Source organism: Phoenix dactylifera, chromosome 11 (genome assembly GCF_009389715.1).
Source record: "Phoenix dactylifera cultivar Barhee BC4 chromosome 11, palm_55x_up_171113_PBpolish2nd_filt_p, whole genome shotgun sequence".
Classification (NCBI taxonomy): Eukaryota; Viridiplantae; Streptophyta; class Magnoliopsida; order Arecales; family Arecaceae; genus Phoenix; species Phoenix dactylifera.
Genome location: NC_052402.1, coordinates 26885013 through 26904735, shown reverse-complemented (window position 1 = coordinate 26904735; position 19723 = coordinate 26885013). Strand labels below are relative to the sequence as shown.

The window sequence follows — 19723 nt, the reverse complement described above, 5'->3', positions numbered from 1 at the left end:
GTACAGAGATTGATGGGTCCAAAATACGCAAACTTTGAAGGGTTGTACAACTTAAGTATAAGAAGAATGAGAGTAGTTTTTCGGTCAGGAGGCATAAAATCTCCAGGATCAAAGAAATGAAAATTGCTTATGCGGATATATATCGTACTTATTTATTTGCCAATAGGAGATGAAAAACTTAATAGAAAACCATCAAGGTGGTATTTGGGATGAGGTGATGACCGCAACATCAACAATGATATAGGTGGTGTTGATGAAATCACTGCATTTGGTTGCATCTTAGTGATCCTATGTGGTAGTTGATCCCAAGTCACTTCCACTCCTAAAATCACTACCCAACCCAGTGATGCTAAACCTGTCCTTGAGAATAGGTTTCCAAGATCATTCCAAGATAGTGATGTTGGGCTGAAATTTAGGGGCAGGAAGTATAGTTTTTTGAAAGTGCTAAACAAGAAATAAACTAATAGAATAGTAAAAGGAGAAGTGAAAAAGGCAAATGTAGAGAACATAAATTTTTATAAAGGTTCAGAGCAACCTGCGCTCCTACATCTACTCTCCAAGCCACTACTTGATAATTTCACTATGTAATGCTCACGATTACCCATCCAGCGAACTTTTGGATATGGCCAAAATCATTACACACAGTTTCCTCCCCAAAACTCTCAAGCACACCAACTAACTTATAGGCGTTAGCCAAGCCTACCCTTGAGATCCTTCCCTAGATTTCAAAAAATACAACCCAGTAAAAGAAAAACATCTACCATATGGTGAAACCACTCTAGAGGCCAGTTACATCAATAATATCTCAATAAATACTTCCTTTGTCAAAGAGGAGTTGAGATATGCAATAAATGTAGTTTTCTTCTTAGCATTTAGTGCTCTTGCGAGTATTTTTGTGCTCTTGAAATTTTCTCATTGTTCTCCCTTGTTTTTAAATTTCATTTCCTTGTTGGTTTAACCTGTGATAGCCATTTGTAACCATTGAAAGCCTCTAACTCCTCATTAAAGCAACCAACGTGGAGTGCAGGTTGCCATTTCTAGTTGTTACGATGCTTTATCTACCAGTGAGGAGGTGACTCTTTCCTAAGAGGGATCTGCTTTTGACTAAGAAGGGTCTTTAGTTTAGATCTTGAATGGCTGTGGATGACTCCTGATATCGGTAGTGTTCGCTCTTCATGTTGATCACTTTGCTTAGCCCCTAGGAAAAGACTCCTGGTGACTTCGAGGTGACTCCTGATCCTTTGGTTGAATGGCTCCTCTGTGCTTTAAGGTAACTCCTAAAATATTGAAGACGACTTCTTGCTTCCTAGAGATAACTCCTAAGACAAGGTTGGTACTGGAGACAACTCGCAATCTTTTGGAGGTAGCTCCTGTCCTTTATCAGTCAGCTCTTCAATATAGGGAGGCGACTCCTGATCATTTGAAGACAACTCCTCGGTCGACTCTTAGGAATAGGCGGCGGCTCCAGTTTTATAGCTCTTTTCTTGGAAGGGGATCCTCAAGCATGTCGGTTGGCTCCTAAACTTCAGAGACGACTCCTCCTGCAGCACTATGGACTCCTGCATTCTAGAGATGACTCCTTTTGTGTTAGAGATGACTCCTTGATGTAGTACTTTTGTTCAAGCCCCATGGAGGTGGCTCCTAAGATATCGAAGATGACTGCCTCTTTGATCTCTTAGTTCCCTTGCTTCGGAAGATGAGTCCTGCCAATGCAAAGATGACTCCTATCTTGATAGTTCAGCATTCAGATCAGGGTCGCTCTTTTTGAGTTGGAGTTGGTTTTTGTCCTCCTAAGCTCTGCTTCCCAATTAAGGGGTTGACGACTCCAGCAGAGGAGACGGTTCCTCATATATGTCGACTTGCAACTCATCTCATTTCTTTTCCAAGGCAAAGTTAACCAAGTTAGTAACTCTCAAGTATTTTATTATCATCAAAATTAACCCTATGTGACTTAATAATCTTTCTTTTTTGGATGATGGCAAAACTCTTGAGCATATGCAATAAAAACATGAATTGTCTTGAATAAATTAGATCTTGTTTTAACTGTATCAGAGTTTATTTTTGTTTCAATTATGAGAGCCTGTATTGACATGAACTAAAGTAAGTGATTCAAAGCATTAGAGCACAAATGTATGCAGTCCACCGAGAAAAAATTTCTAAAAGTGCCGATCTTTGGAGGAAAAAAAAAATCCTCTAACTGGGATAGGTTTGATAATCTCATTAAAAGAATTCTTCTTGTTGAAAAAAATTGATAATCTTCTAGAGTTCCTTTGATAGATTTGGATAGATTTTTGGTCTTGTCGAATTGGTTTAAAATGAAAGGTTTTGATAATTTGATTTATGTCCATATATGTCTTCTTATGATTTACATGGGTAGTTTTGGTACTATATGTGCCGTGATCTTGCATTGTATGATATATTACATAGATAAATCACGAAACCCAGAGAGAGGATCTTTAATCACTGGAACATAGCAAATCAAATGCAGTGATCATAGATCATTAGAGATTAGATTATTCCTGAATGAGGATCGCCGATGATTTAAGATCACCATAGCGATTCCTTGTGGGTCACCAAATACCACCTACAGTGGACTCTATCTCGAGCATACAAGGCCAGGCAAGCCGAGCATTTTCCTCATCGGTGATAGAATAATGAGCAGCTGCAGAATTAGAGGGAGAGAAGTATTCCAGCTAGCATTAAAATAGTTTTGAAACTGATTCCAAATGTCAGTATCAGAGCATAGAATCTCACTAGAGTCTAATCCTAAAGACAAGATTTGGTTAGATCGCCTTTCGTAGAAGGATGCATGTTTGGCAAGAAGAGATTGGAGCAAGTCATACATAGATCAGAAGGTGCAAGCCCACCAGAGATAGCCTCAAGCTTTTGTAACTACTCAATTTCCTTGCCAAACTCCTCTATTTGGGTAAAAATTATGAAACAAGAAAATCCAATCCCCAATAGAATTGGCTTTAGAAATGGCTCGATCAAGCCATTCCTGCACACATGTAAGGCCCTCTGGGTTGTTGGTCTATTGCACCATCTGTAGGTTGGGCCATCCAAGCCCAGATCTACAAGTCCTGAATAAACTTCTCTAAGTCCAACACTTGTTTTTTCTGAATTTAATAGTACTATATAATTTACCTTCTAATTAATATCTCGACGTAAATTGTTCACACTGTTATCTCAATCAAGCTTTCAATACATTTATTACTGGAATTCATTTGTTAAAACAATTTATTGAATAAATTTCTTAGTGTGGGTCTCTTTGATGATTCAGCTTGCAAAACTTTTGATGTTATATTATTGCATGCCTACTCAACAGTTGAGGAAATTTTGGATGGGTTTAAGATTCTGATGTGACCCACAAGATTGTTGGACGTTTAATACTCGGGATGGAACTTAAATAGTACGAAATGAGAGTTGAGGGCATCAAATATAAAGAGAACTCCCCCTAGCGGTTATAGATGCATGTAGATGCATGATTGAAAAGAAAAACAGATGCTTTAGATTCCCCAAGTCTCCAGAGTTGACTAGTAAAAGAATGGTAAATAATTTTATTGGAGCATTGCAGGGAATCAGGACAAAAAGTTAATTCAAAATATCAGCGATCAGATTCAATCCAAGAGTTAATATCTTATCAAGGCATCGAATTAAGAATTATTTGCACATTTGAGAATCTGATAACACAGAAATTATTTGGGGGTACTGATATCTAGTAAAAGATTTGAGTTTGGCAGACTACAGTAGCCTGGAGCAGAAACTTTTGAGGGGGTTAGAAAGGTGGAAGTGGAAAGCTCTCTCTATGATGGGTAGGATTACATTAATTAAATCTATTCTCTCTGCTCTTCTAACTATTTGATGTTTCATTGCATTATTTCTAAGAGTGTGCTTCTACAATCAGAAGGTTATAATCAGGAATTTCCTTTGGGGCTCCTCAGATTCATCTTGAAGAGTACATCTATTGTCTTGAGATTGTATTTACCAGCCAATTGGAACAGGAGGATTGGGTATTACTTCTCTAGTTTTTCAGAGTGAAGCTATGATAGCCAAACATGTGGTGAGATTTATGTTGACCCAGGAGGGGTTGTAGGTTTCTCTCATACGAGCAAAATATGGAGTCCATGTACCAATTTACCAATATGGAGGAAGTTGTGTTCATTTGCACCATTGATATTATCTAATCTCGCATAGATTGTGAGTAATGGGACATCTATGAATGTAATTCAGGATCCATGAATTTCAAATATTCCTATTGCATTTTGGCCTATGCTAGTGGATACTAGCCCTTTACGTCAAGAACAAGTAAAATTTGATGTAGACTTACATATCATCTCGCAAAATAGTTCATATGGAAGCCTAATTGCCAAGCAATTCAAGCCCGAAAATGGCTCTAATTTTGCTGTTTAGAAGCCACCTTAGGATGCACTCAAGGTAGCATGTGGTGGGCCTGGTGGCATGCAACCATCTGGTTTCATCTTCCTCTGCTACATAATCGAGACATGCCATGCTAATGTCATTTTTTTGCTTCACCTTTAAAGTTGGCCTGCATTTGACTTACTATGACTTCGGCGAAGCTGGAGAATTTGAAAACTTTGGGCTTATTCACGCCCTCAGCGAGTCAGTTTCAGGAAGTTTATCAAGGAGTGGATGGCTTAGTTGGTGGCGGGTTTTGAATTTGCTATGGCATTATTATAGCACATTATAATTTATCATTTTCTTCATGTAAATAAGTCTGAAGGCTGAAGTGTCGAGAGAGCTTGGATTTTGCTTCGTTATTTTACATGTTCTAGAGAGGATTTGATTCAGGGGCCATACACCAAGTGTGGTCGCGAATGGCAAAAAAAAAGACTAAAAATGATCTAACTTTTTCAACCTCAAGTTCTTTGTTGGTTTGTTGTTTAACTTTGGTAAACGAATCTGAACTTTTGAAGATCTTGAGTTTGGTTCCATATTTATATTGTAGGTGAGATCTTTAGGTTTAAAAAAGGAAATGATCCAATGAACTTATATAGAGTACAACCACTAGTAGGATGACTTCTTTTGTTTCATATCAAGCTTGCTATGGGTCAGCCTTTTACCTTTGGTGAATGGATCTAAAGCTTTGAGAGAGCTTGGATTTGGCTGCACATTAAAGTTATGGATGCGATTTCTAGGTACATTAGAGTGGACTTTTAAATTAAAAAAAAAAAAAGCTCGAGGATATAAAGAGATTGATGCTTTATACCATAAAGCAAACTTACCAGATATCAATGGGTCAATTCAAATACCAGAGAAATTTTAAAGAATAGGAAAGGAGGAGACTTTCACCCTGTTCTTTGAAGCAACTAATGTTCAAAGCAATAGAATTCCTTGGAAAAAATTACACACAATGATTTTAATGAACACCATGAAGTCTTAAGTATTATATTGTCATCCAGGGGACATACTTTCTGTAAGAAAGTTCTATAATCTAAGCTAGTTAGCAAACTGGGAAGACTACAAACATGTTCAAGCAGGCCAAAATGTGCACTTAAGGCACCGAAATCATTAATTGGGTGAACATAAGTGAGATACAAGCTCAACAACTCCCTTCATGGATGCGTCCTTCTGCATAAAGATGGAAAGGCATAAAAGGTGAAGGGAAATGAAGTGGAAGGATAAATTGCACTGTTGGTGATAAAAAATTGCATTATGCCTCGAAGTGGCTCACCAGATATACAACATCAAATGCTTCGCGATGACTCTCAAGAGACTCTTCTATATTGTCATTCCTGAAAAGGAAAAGGTCCATATCTCTCATTAGATCACACAGAGGCTGCTACCATACTACCATAAACTACCAAGCTATCCAAATAATATAATAAAATAGATAGATTCCTTGCCATTCGTACAACTGGGAGTTTCCTTTCTCCTCTACAAATTCTTCCCCAAGAAAAACATAAAAACAGTTAGCTCTATAATTCCCCTACAAAGATGGCCAAAACTCAATGTATTGTGGTACAGAGAACCAGCAAATTACATAAAGGAAAGCTGGAAATGTGTTTTCAGAAGGCAAATGGTCATTTTTCATTCCACACCATCTATCTCCTTTGCTCCTACACTATGTCTAGCATTTGGCATTTCTATGAAAGCTTGGTATTCAGAAGTCAGAACAAATCATAGACGAGGCCACTCAGATCCCTTAGCTACACGTTCCTCCTCCATATTCAAGTGAAATCAGTCTTCTACCACCTGGCTCAAGGTTCACTTTTATCTTTTAATTATGGCTTCACTTACGATCAATATGATTTTCAGATATGCCACTACAAATGTTTCAATAAGAATAAGCAATAATAGAGAATAGACATGTCAAATGGACATGATTTCCAGCTATAGTAGATGAACACAACTTCGAGAATATCAAATTGATGTCATATGACTTTGGAGTGATCCAATTAGAAATTGATGTATCATTTCAAATACCACAAGACTTAAAATTTCCCATGAGGATGCATTGAAATCTTAACAATACACTATAAGCCTTTGAAACTGCTATAAGAGCTGTTTATAGATTTCACAAAATTTAAAAAAAAATTAGGGCTTGAAAAGTAACGAGTGTTTTCAAAGTTAAAATACCTGGCATGGAAAAAGGCTCAAGAATTAATTTCTTCTTCGAAATCCAAATGCAAGGAATAATTTATTTCAAGGATCCATATGAGTTTTTCAAAGTAGCTAAGTTTTAGGATTTTAAGAAATCAGAGGCCTAAATTGACTTGCAGATTTGTAGGAATATAATTTAACTTAAATTCAAAATTATTCTAGAGTTAGAACACGAGAATTCAAAAAATCTAATATACTTCAATATCCCTTTTCCACATTCTTCTCATCCTTCCTCCTCTTCCTTCTCATTTTTTTCCTTTCCTCTCCTTAGTCCCTTGCCTCGAAATAGGCAAGGTAGGGCGGGTAAATAGGGCCCACTAGTTGACTCACCTACCTAGGGTAGTTCCCTTAGAAGGTCTGTTCCCAAGGTCACAAGATAGGTCGGTTGGGGTAAGGAAGTGAAGGAGGTGATGACATAGCAAGTGAAAATATCAATAATGGCCTCACAGGTAGCACTTTTTACTATTCATGTAAGTAAATGTCCTTGTTTCCATTTTATTTTCATTTCTATTTCCATTCACTTAAGACATCACTACATGTAAATAGGAAGTACACCTATCTGAGTTCAATAGAATTACTCAAAAAATCAAATTCCTTAAGAATTAAAAGTTGGTTTCTCAGTTTTAGTTCAAACTACAAATTTCTAGCATCAAGTTAAATTTTAACTTTAAAAAGCTAGGCTATTATTTAAATCTGAATATTTCAAAAATTCTATTATGATAAAACATTTTTAAAATCTAAAAATACAGTAGAAAAGGTCTTGCGAATTAGTTCCTAAAGTACATCACCTATTTCAGTACTATTCAGCACTTAGCGCATTGTTACGATGTTCATATTACAATTTTTGATATCCATACATATTTGTCTAAGTAAAATGGGCTATTATAGAACTGGAACTATATTACCCAGTACCACATTCACTATATTCTATAGTTCTCTTAACCCTCTCTTCAACCCGGTCACCACTCCCCCCATGGCTCACCTTCTCTCCTCTAGTGGCTCCAACACCCACCACCTTTACTTCCAATGTCAAACTGCCGTCTTTGAGCCAACCACAACTTGCTTATCTCTCCTTTGATGTGGAGATGCTAGAGACATCAAGCCCCTCCCTATCCACACCTTCAAGTCTGATGCCAAGCACCCCATAATTCATCCCAATCCCAGATTGCTGCCTTCAGCAACAAGATCCCGTGCACCTTCCCACCATTTGATGTCGCTTTCCCTTTGTCCAATATCCATCCTAGCTCACCAACATTCCATCCCTCCTCTCAATCTCAAGACGATCTGGCTTCTACCAGCAACCATGGAGATGGTGATGGTGACAACCCAAAGATTGAGAGAAAAGAGAAGGGCATGTGATTGAGAGAATAAGGATGGGAATGGATCACTTTTATTCTGTTTTTCTCTCATGCAGTGTTTAACCAGCAAGTCAATTAGTCATTTAACCTAGGCAGTTAGAACGGTTGAACTGCCCAAGTCACCGGTTTGGGCAGGTTTTGGGGAACTTTGGGTTTCAGCATGACCCATCCCGCAATACTCAGCAGGTGGTGGGTTGATCAGGCCAACCCAGACAGGTCAACAGGGTCTCAGAACACTGCACTAAACAACTGATAACCAAACTTCAAAGTTGCAGGAGTTCTATTATTAAGCAACCTATTCTTGCCACCAAGACAACAACATAAGAAAGTGTGATCTTTGATAGAATCACCAAAATATAATTCAAATTATTCTTTGATACAATAGAACCTTGACTTCTTTGCAAGTACATGTTTTATTTTCAAGATTGGACTAGATTGCACACCAACAAATTTTTGTGGAGATTCAAGAGCACAAATCAAGAAATCACAATCACCAATACAAGTTAAGCTTCTTGAGGTCATGAAGATTTTAAATACTGGTGGAACAGCGAGCATCCCACCATCCAGAGTGTCAGGACGAAATGAGTTGGAAAATGGGCAGGACAAGATGAGATATCCGCCACCCCGAGTATTGGACATGAGGCATCCACATGGAGCATCCCATTCCACAGAAAAAATAGGGCAGTCCCATCCTACAGTATTTAAGACCTTGCTTATGAAATCAATGTATCCATTTTATAAACTTGCAATCATCCATGTTCTTTAACAATATTAGCCTCAAGAAGATTGAACAGAATTTTTGTAACTTTCACAAGATGAATCACAGAAAGCTGGTCTTGGAACTCATTGATATTTGATAAGACTTCACCAAGCTATCAGCTACATACTTAGAACACATTCATTAAAAAAAATGAACTTTGATATGATCCTGGCTTCTCAACAAGTATGATGATGGATAGCTCAATAAAAAACAACCAAGTGAGTCTCCTAAATAGGGAATATGTATTGGTCGATATTTAATTATAGGGTATTTTGAGTGTATACCCTCCTAAATATACAAATTGCATAAATACCCTTATAAAATTGCTAATTGCATGTATACTCTCGTAAAACACTTGTTTTGCATGTATACTCTACTTTTTCTTTTTTGCATATCTACCCATGTCATCTAACACTGTCCAGACACTAGTGGTTTAAAATTAAAATGATTGAAATACCTTCAATAGGTAGATGTGCAGAAAGAAAAATTTATAAGGGTATACATGCAAACAGCAACTTTGCAAGAATATTCATACAATTTTGCATATTTAGGAGGATACAACACTCAAAAAAATAATTTAAAAATGATCAAAACTCGGTTGAGACTTTTCAAGCATTTCATAACTCAGTTGAATCGACAAGTCAAAAAAAAGAAAAAATGGCCAAGTCACATTCTTAATTTTTCTTAGTTTAAGATATTAACTCGATTAAGTTGAAATATTTGATAACCATTTTGATAATACTATTCTCTTATTTGATTTTGATGTAGTTATTATTATTAACTCTCTGCCATCTATATATTCTTTATTATCTTTAAAATATTAAAATATAATAAATTTAAATTAATTGTAGATATTCAGATTAGTTAAATATTTTTTATCGATTTATAAATGGTAAATTGTTGTTCATTTGTTGAGATGAGAATTTCACAAAGGTATCGCAATTTATTCCATAAGATTTGATGTCAATATAGGATCATGCGGCATGATAATATTGATCTTTTTTTGTCACCCTCCTCAATTAAGAGTGACCGAATTATCTTCTCTGCCATTTGAGCATGTGCCCAAAAGCCTATTAGATTAACATTGTGACTTCTTTAATTGAAAAATGTATGCGGATCTGGTCCTTGTATTCCAATTTCAAATTAAATTAAATAAGTCACAGGAATAATCTAAAAGGCATTGAGACACATGTTCAAATGGTAGAAATCAATTCCAGTGAAGATAGTCCGGTTGCTCTTAATTGAGGAGGGTGACTAAAAAATAACAATATTAACATGTCGCATGATCCGAGGTTGACATCAATTTTTATAGAATAAATCTTGATGCCTTTATGGAATTCTCACCTCAACAAACAAACAGTAGCTCACGATTTATAAATTACTAAAAAATATTTTATTGATCTAAAGATCTATAATTAATTTAAATTGAATATGTTTTAATCTTCTTAAAATAATGATTCATAGACTCAATAATGATAATTACATTAAAATCAAATGCGAGAATAACATTACCAAAATGGAGATTCAATATTCCAACTTGAACAAAGAAATATTTATAATGTGACCTAGCCATTTTTTCTTCTTTTAATTTGTTAATTCAACCGAGTCATGAAACACTTGGCAAATTTCGGCCGAGTTTTGATTATTTTTTAACGGGTTTTTTTAGTGTATTGCATGAATACGCTCGCAAGCTATTTGCATGTATACCCTTATAAAGTTTTCTTTTTGCACATCTAACCATTAAGAATATTTTAGTCATTTTAATTTTAAACTGCTCATTTCTTAATGGCATTAGATGGCATGGGCACATATGGAAAAAAAAAAGAAAAAGAAGGGTGTACATGCAATAAGTATTTTATGAGGGTATACATGACCATTAAGGATATTTCAGTCATTTTAATTTTAAACTGCTCATTTCTTAATGGTATTAGATAACATGGGTGCATATGCAAAAAAAGAAAGAAAAAGAAGGGTATACATGCAAAATAAGTATTTTATGATGGCATACATGCGAATAGCAACTTTGCAAGGGTATTTATGCAATTTTGTACATGTAGGAAGGTATACGTGCAAAAAACCCTCAATAATAAAACCATAGAAATGATATATATTTGGAATTCCCAGCAGTAACTGAGATATAAAAAAGAAAAATCTTTTGTTTTTGTCCAGGAAGATCAGCTTCAGTTTTCCACTTAAGGTGAGGGATCACAACTAATACTACTCCTTAGTTTTAGGGCCACGGATAAATTTGAAATGTGTCAAAACAAATTTTAGATACAGAAGGATCTAAAATACTCTTCTTTATAACTAGCAAAAACATCAAGAAGCAAGAGTTAAAAGAAGTAGACAGGGTTGGAGTAAAAAATAAAAAGAAGTAGAAAAAAAACAAGAAATGAGGAAAAAAGTCTCAAAATTAGCTAAAAAATTCAATATAACCCATAACCAAATATAATTCGCCACTCCTGACAGGCCCCTATTTATAGACATTTAAACTTAAACTAATGTTTTCTAACCTTGAAAGGACTCCCAACTTACAAGTAACCTAGAACTTTGGCTTTGTTACTTGACTCCAAATAGAAATCCTAAACAACCCGAAACTCCACCACAAACTACCCAGATTCTCAAGTGAAGATAACTAAAATCTTTTCAAAAATAGTAAAATTCTTACTCCTTTGGAATCCTCCATAGAAAGTGACACCACTATAAAACACAATAAAATGTCACGAAAACCTTCTTTAAAATTGATTGGAGAAAAAAATTAATGAAGTACCTGTATGATTATGTTTGTTCTCAAAATAACAAAGGTGTAAGATGCAACATGAAATGATTCTTGCATACATTACATCAGCACCAATCAGTCATCAGTATAAATGCATTCCAAATATTGAATGCCTGCTGTATGTAAAATCTTAAATCCACAATCACGAAGTCAAAATCAAAGCAATGTCATTAAGCTCGCCATGAGAATGAATGTATCATATTTAATCTTTAAGGGATAATAATATGTTGATATTTTTCAGGATATATCTGGTAGCAAAAACTGAAGTAATCTCTAATGCCATCTGTGCCAAACAAGAAAGAGCTGACCAGAGTGCCAACACAAAATGTCGCCGATCAAATGGGAGGGTCCTAGCAGAAGATGTCATGGTAGTGAACCATGGTAGTAAGCTAAGAATATCTAGATGACATGAAGTGAAGGAAAGTATAGGTGCCAGATTACAGGTTGTAAGCTGCATGCACCTTGACAAAGATTTTAGCACTGGTTGTCTCAAATCTATCCACCTTGAAAGCAAGATATCGTGTTTAGACAGATCTAGACTATATGGCTCCAGAATTTTCTTAAGCTGCAATTTATGCCCATATACCGAATGATGCAGTCTGTTTTGCAGCACCACAAATATCAAGCAGAAATCTTTGTAAGTCATTGTCAAGACTCAAGACGATAACAAGGATTCTAGGTTTGCCAATGGTGTCATGCCTCAAGTCTTACTCGAGCAATTAGTAGTTTGACAGTCCATGTCTAACAGAAAACTCAATGATTATCTATCTAGTTTATCGTTTTCAACTGATGCAAAATTGACAGTCCAACTAGTTATCAAGAAAATTACAGATCAGAGAACAGAGATCAAAATAATCGTGCTGAACTGTTAAGCATGACATGCAAGCATCCTTGTTTCAATAACAATATATCCCGTAATATTTTAAAGGGGGGAACACATAAAGGAAATTATTTACTCACAGGAATCCAACAGAAATCCGGTTTTCATAGTTCACACCCTCAGACATGCCAAGATCTCCAATGTGATCACCAAGCAACAGTACATTGGTCCTGTTCTTTAACAAGATGCTATCGCTATCCACTCCATTAGGATCTCCCAATTTGTCATGAATAGGGGCAGCCATATCCAAGGCATGCTCATTTTTGTTTAAAACATGAATCGTCTTCCCTGTGATCGGTATTTTAAAGAGTATAAAAAAACAGATTAGAATATAAATCAATAAAAAGCACAGCATAGGTGCCACTCCTCAGTGTCGAAAAGAAGTTATGGTAGAAAATAAATAAGTTGCTACGCTTTGCGAACCCTACAGAAAGAACCAACATATGTTCAAAAAGGTCACAAAATTCTCCACTTAGTAGCAGGAATATTCCATTTAAGATGCCACACCTGCTTCCGAATCTCCTTGGAAACTCCTCCCCACACCCACTTCCCGAGCGCTTTCTTACTAATTTTTTCCAAGAGACCCACTTGGGTGTACCTGACCTAGCACAAGAATCTTGAAATACTAATAAGTTATTGATTTTTCTGTTTTTTTTTGTGTGTGAAATAGGCTTTCTTGATCATATCTCGTCTTAATTTAAAAAAAAAAAATCAGTTTTTGGTAACTTTCAGAAGTAGTTTAAATTGTTTTTTTATACATCTCCAATAATCTAAAATTCTCCGCACTTAGTTATATTCTACCTATTCATCAAAGATTTATCATGATAGTTCTAATAACTGACACTTTCTCGAAATCCTTCTTTGTCAGATTGCATGTTTTCCCCTTGCAAATAGTTTAACTATGTAACCTTTATTGAAACTGTAAAATTGAGTTGCCATAAGAAATCGATGAAGTAAACGCATTCAAGTATCTATAATTTGTCAAAACAAGTTCAAGAAATGCAAACCCAGACAGTAAATTTCTGCATGCCAAAAACCTGAGGATTGTAAAACTACTTGAATTAAAAAGAGATATCAGAGAGCTCAAGAACACCTCTAAAGGCCATAAGACGGCCATTTTCATCAAACACCATTCTGTTAGAAACGATCTTGATGTTTTTAAAAGATCTATGAAGTTTCTGTCTGAAGACCTGGTTAGATACAAGAAGAAATAACTGACAATCATTTTCGCTTTCAAAAATTTGAACCCAGTTTTATGCAAATATAATAAGATCAGAAGGTTATGAACTGACCTCTTCTATAATGTCTGCAAGACCTGCAGAAAAAATTAAGATAGGCACACCTTTCTCCTGCATTTTATTGATAAAAGCACATTAGATTTTTTTTAAGAAAGAATTAGCATGAATTATTCTCCATTTTACAATTCAGAAATTCTCTTCTTATCTAAGCGAAAATTTTTTGCAAGAATAGGCTTTAGCAACAGAGCATGGAAAATTGTTGAAGAAAAAACAACATAGCATTAGGCATTTAGGCATAAGATGGATGAGAATTGGTCAATTTATTAAATTAGCCTATGAAATTTTAATTAATGTGATACAAATTCAGGACTCTCTTTTACTTGAATCAAGAAAAGCTTACTTTTTGAGGAAAGTCACAGGAATGAACAATTGTCTGCAGTCTATGCTGTAGGTTGAAAACAACATGTAATCTTAATCACATCATGATAGTGAAGGTGGATGCCACGGAAATAATTTAAGTTTTGTTAGAGCATAGATTACCTCAAAAATGGATCTGATCTTTGAAGTAGAATGTTTCATAGAAAAGTAGTAATAAAAACTCATTAAAAGATGAAGAAACTCAGTTGAATCATGATAGTAGCACGTGGACTCCAGGATTTTGGAGAACTACAAAGGCATGAGCGACAATGTGGTCTCCAACACTTGACAAAATTTGGGCTCATGAAGCAGTAGGCTCTGTCAAATCTGCACACATAATCTCCAAAAAATTGCCTTCCATTCAGCAAGGAAAGCAAATAAACACAGGGCTAGGTACCTTCAAGACCTCTGCGCAAGTGATGCACTCAACCTTATCATGGATTTCATGCAAGTTGTAACCAATTAGAACATTCTCTGGAAGGGTGTGACAGGGACACACTAGCTTAAATATTTAATTATTGGATGGTTAAGTCTGAAAGTTTCCTAATTAGTAAGAATTTACTGGGAGAAACCCAAATAAACATGTGGATCACAATACATGTATCATACCAGAACTGGAAAAACAATGAATACCAAAATATTTTGAATCATTTTCTTCATAAGACAGATAACCATTTGGGCACCATATGAATTGGTATTCTAGAATATGGTAGCAAGTATGAAGATCTTTGGAAAATAATTTAAATTCCATTGTTTTGGCGGTGCCATCTTCAGCTTCAACAGTCAAAACAAAGAAGATCAGTTAAAACTAGGAAAATATTCAAAAATAACAAAAACGGTAAACTAATCAAAGAAAATAATATTTAAAAAGAATGTAATGTTGTTTCGGACATTTAGCTGTATCATTTTGTTCAGGCCGCATTAGACAGTCAAAAATTTAATTCTTCTAAAAGATTACTATTAGAAAATCATCCTCAAAGTATGAATATCATTTTTATAGTACAATGAAACATGCAACAACATAGATGCATAGGAAATTTGAATTTTAGAATAGCCAAATCTATGTGGAAAATTATTCTCTTAATTTCTTTTGAGATGTAATGTTGCAGTCTTCTATATCTTCTCAAACCTGCAAAATCAATGCTTAATCCAGAGAAAATGCATCCAGGATTAAAAGAAATGAAGAGATGACAAAAAAATGGCCTACATAGTTCATATGTACAATGATGTTTCTATAGGTTATTTTTTGCTGAAATGCCAAAGTTAGCCTGGTTTGATATCGGTTTTGGCCAAAGCTGAAGCATTTGGGTTTCAGTTTGAGAGCTATGGATGACACTTCAAGGTGACAACCAGCTGCACCAAACCTGTTGACATAACTGTATACTTAAGCAAGGTTAAGTACCAGATTCCGTACAGGTACCAACCCATTATAGTGTTGGTACGCGGTATGCTATGAGATGGCGAAGCGTATCAAGTGTCAGTATGGTATGAGACTGTGTACTGGTTAGGTATCGGTATAGTATGGTACACTCAGTACTGCAAACCTTGGTTAAAAGTACTAATAAGCTGCTTAACAATTTAAAATTGATCTAGTGATATGAACTGAAATTTATTATGCATGCAATTTTTTGTTATAAATTAGCTATAAATATATTAGATACATCATGAAGTAGTTAGATTGTGTTTTTATAATTCAAACATTCCATAACCATAATATAATATGCTAAAAACAATTGGAGTATTCTTTCTTCCTAGCATCAACCAAGTATATTTTCTCATGGTTAACAACCCATTCAATAGCCAGTTTGGTGAAGAAAGATCACCCCCACCAAAAAAAAGAAAAGAAAAGAAAAACAGCTCCGTTGCTTGGTGGCGGACAGTCTTTTTCTCCTTTAGGCTCCTCAGTAATCAAATATAACATCTTCGTCCCATCCTAACTTTTAAAGTTTGAATCACTAATCATATACTATACAACAAGGCTTCAGTTATAAGGATGAAAGATTTAACAACGGAAAAGAATTTGATGACCATTTAACCCAGGGCTGTCAAACAAACTGAGCAAGCCAAGCTTGCCACGAGCTCAACTTCAGAAAAACTCAAATCCAGCTCAGTTCAGAGCTAAAAAATGAAGCTTGAACCAGCAAAACAGGCTTGAAATTAGCTTGAAATTAATTTCAAGCCAAGCCAAAAATCTACCCGCTCCAATCAGGCTAATTAAGAACCAAATATTTTTGTATTTTATATGTACACATACATAGATTCATACATACATATGTATTTGTATTAAAGCTTTAACTAGTGTACTTTTTTATTCTTTGAAACAAAAAAAATTATTCAGGCTTGAACCAAGCATGCTTCAAGCTTGAATTGATTTCAGCTCTATTTAGGATTATCAAGCAGGCTAATTAGGCTCATATTCAGCTTGGCTGGAAATTAAGCCAAATTGAGGTTGAAATTAATTTCAAAGCAAGCTTGCTCAGACCTAAGATCGGCTCAGTTACTTCCCTAATTTAAACATTTTTGATAATCGTACTTGTTACATACTGATCCTTAAGGTATAGGAGGGGTTTAAAAGATCACATAAGAGAAGCTATGAATGTCGGTCTTAAAGTTAACATGGTTACAAATTTATTACATTTAAGGCAAAGTTGACACGAGTATTCTTGCACGACTCTTTAGGATTACCTTGAAAAGTCATACTCATCATGATCAGAGCAAGGAAAATTCTTTATAATGGGAGGTTTATAATCACCCATGTGATTTAAGTAATTCTGATACAAGTGAATGTGATGCTATTTTCATATGGCCCCTAGTAATCCATGTCCGTGGCCTATAACCTTTTTTATGTTTTAAATAAATTAATTAAATTGAAAATTCACAACCAACTGTTATACAGAGAGGGAGAGCTAACAGTAAGTTTAGGGTAGCTAAGAGTTCTTAGCAGGTAGAGTTAAAGACATCCTCAGGTTAAAATATCTTTGATGAGAATAATGTGTCAGCAAATCAGTCAAAAGGAGGTGAAGGAAACCAAAATGGATAATATTATTATTGTATTAGACACCTGATGGAGCTAACTCACAAAAATCACCTTGATAGTTGGTATGATAAAAGAGATTTAAATAGCCCTCTGTCAGACAGACAACAAAATCCTGCTGATTGCTATGACAAATACGGAAGTCCAATACTATATGCTGTTATCTTCAGTTTTGAGAACAAGGGATGATGCCAAAGCCTTAAATGAACAAGTTCATACAAATGATAAGTTAAAGTTTTAAAAGCTAGTACTGGGGTGCATGCTGGTCACTCTGATGACAAGATACATCCATACCATATCATGCTATGAGAGCATATGTGCTGAGCTATTCCAAAAAGATAAAAAAGAATTCCAAAAATAATCAAAAAAATGTTAACAAAGGATTATATTGGTGCCATGCCAACTAGTGCTAAATGTCAGTACTAGACTGGCACAGTACGTGCCAAGCAGCAAGGACTAGCATGACTAAAATATAGATTCTAGTCACAAATGATGATGAAACATATAAGGTAATGCATATCAAAGGATTGAGGAAATGGAAGAAAGAAATCCACCCTATGGGGAGCGGAGCAGGTTTATCAATTCGACCACAAGAACAACTTCATAGCCAATATATTCTAACTAGATGCCATATCTATCTCGCATTCCACAAATTCACTGACTAATTATATGACTACTATTATGTACTTTTGCATAGCCATTGCATTGATTTGATATAATTGTTCTGTTGGCACTTGCCAGGCCATCAAGTTGGGCACATGAAAAACCTTAGAACCAACTTTTTTGTAGTTTGTTAGTTTCACCATAAGAGTCCTAAACTTCTAGGAGTAGTACAGAAGTTAGTCTAATTAGTTGTCTAATGAAAACACCCTGTTCATGTTAGATTTGAAGATGTTGCTAATTTATGGGTACATTTACATAGTTAAATGGTTAAAACTTAAAAGCATAGAGAAGCAGTTCACAAAGTGCAATCCAATTTGCTTTCTTGTTTCATAGACTGTTAAAAAAAAAAGGTTTTATAATGAAAAACTATTATTTTCCTAGCAAACAGAAAAATCCATTATGTATTATTTTGGTTTATGACTTAGTTCATTCTCTTTACTGTCTCTTCTTTATATCTTTTTTGCAACACTGTTGGCGAGAGTCTAGGTCCATCAAAATCAGTTATTAGGGATTATTTAGCTGCAAATTTATTTCAAATTTTTAACAAAGGCACTGCACAAGGACTTCCATCTACTTCATTTTTTTTGGCAACAGCTTCCACAAATTATGTTTAATATAAGATGCTTTGATTAACTAAAACAGGAAATCAAGAACTGGATATGCTCTTTTTGACCTTGCTTATCAATATTTTGTTGAAGGAAACACTGAATAAAGATTGCAGATGGGTGGAAAGGACTCTTAGTCATTTAGTGTTATCACTGTATTTTCTTAGAATGTGGTTTCCAGGTTAAATCTACTAGATGAAGTTATAATATTCAGACCATAATAAATGCTTTGACTTCATTTCTACAATATTTATTAATAAGATCCTCAGTTATGACCATTTTGCAAAGTCAAAGATGGAGGTAGCATCTGCTTCTTATCAATTCAAGGAATTAATATCCCATAAATTCATTCATTACCATAATATCAAAAATTTCTCTAGTGTTTCCTCTCTCTATTAAACTAACCAAATTGATCATGCTTGATATTAATCCTAAACAATAGAGCCTGATTTTTTTTCTCTTAAGAAGTACAAGATCATGACTGATTACATGCTAAACTTTTGGCTGGTAGAGAGCGAAAATTTTCTGCAATGTAAAAAAAGGTTGCAGATACTTCCTAAGTGCACCGGAATAAATGTCCCTGGATGAAACAAAACTATGGCTCATAAGCATCTCGAAATATTCCTTAGGTCACACTAGGGAATAACTTCTGAATAGCTGTTGATTGTTCTGTAAAGGAATTAAATTTCTACCTGTTCCATGATTTCTATGTGATGCAAATTGTACCCATTTCATAAAGAGGGCCCCTCCATATTTAACCCTTCTCCTACCAAGACACCTACTAGCAAACTTAATTTTAGTTTCAAACACCAACTACAGAAACTAGCACCGCTAAAGTTTTACTGAACATGGCAGCAGATGTGTCCAAATATATAAGTACCCAGATTATAAACAAAAAAAAACTACCTCCAAGAACTCAAACAGCTCAGTGACACCATCTCTAAAAGCAATTCTAGCTCCAGCTACAGATTTCTCTATTGCATCATAGGTAAGACCCCCCTCAATAAGAAGACCATGTGTCTTCTCCCACCTGCAGTGAAGAAAACAGCATACTCACTAAGGACAAGAAATTTAGGTGCTTAAGCATATATTTCACTTGGAAATAGCATTTAACTGAGAGTCAAAGGAGAAAATGACATGATTCGCTTACATACGTAGGATCTTAGGAAAAAAACCAAATACGCAATAATTTATAGAGAATATTGAGCAAACTTTCTAATGCCTTCAGAAGCTTAAAGAGTCAAGCTATGCACACAGGAAATAAGTTAATTTTTGTAATGGTACTACAAAAACATAACAACAATCAAATATCAAAAGAAATAATTGTTACTTATATTGGACTGAGATCACAATATCTGTAAGATGGTA

At 35.1% G+C, this 19723-nt stretch overlaps 1 protein-coding gene across 2 annotated transcripts in view; it reads right to left on the bottom strand.

Annotated features, from left to right (window-relative positions):
* Window positions 1–5281: 5281 nt before the first annotated feature.
* The window catches only part of LOC103718964 (7-methylguanosine phosphate-specific 5'-nucleotidase A), a 28089-nt gene continuing 13647 nt past the window's right edge, over window positions 5282–19723 (bottom strand). Inside the window, exons 4-9 of one of the 2 annotated variants that reach the window (XM_008807988.4) lie at window positions 19262–19385; window positions 13691–13747; window positions 13492–13588; window positions 12479–12686; window positions 5693–5753; window positions 5282–5589 (exon numbers count right to left, since the gene is read on the bottom strand). In XM_008807988.4, the coding sequence (XP_008806210.2) occupies window positions 5530–5589; window positions 5693–5753; window positions 12479–12686; window positions 13492–13588; window positions 13691–13747; window positions 19262–19385 (607 nt within the window). In that variant the 3' untranslated portion in view covers window positions 5282–5529. Of the gene's footprint in view, window positions 5590–5692; window positions 5754–8300; window positions 8672–12478; window positions 12687–13491; window positions 13589–13690; window positions 13748–19261; window positions 19386–19723 lie in introns of those variants that run through there. The other variant, XM_039131989.1, reaches the window with a different exon arrangement.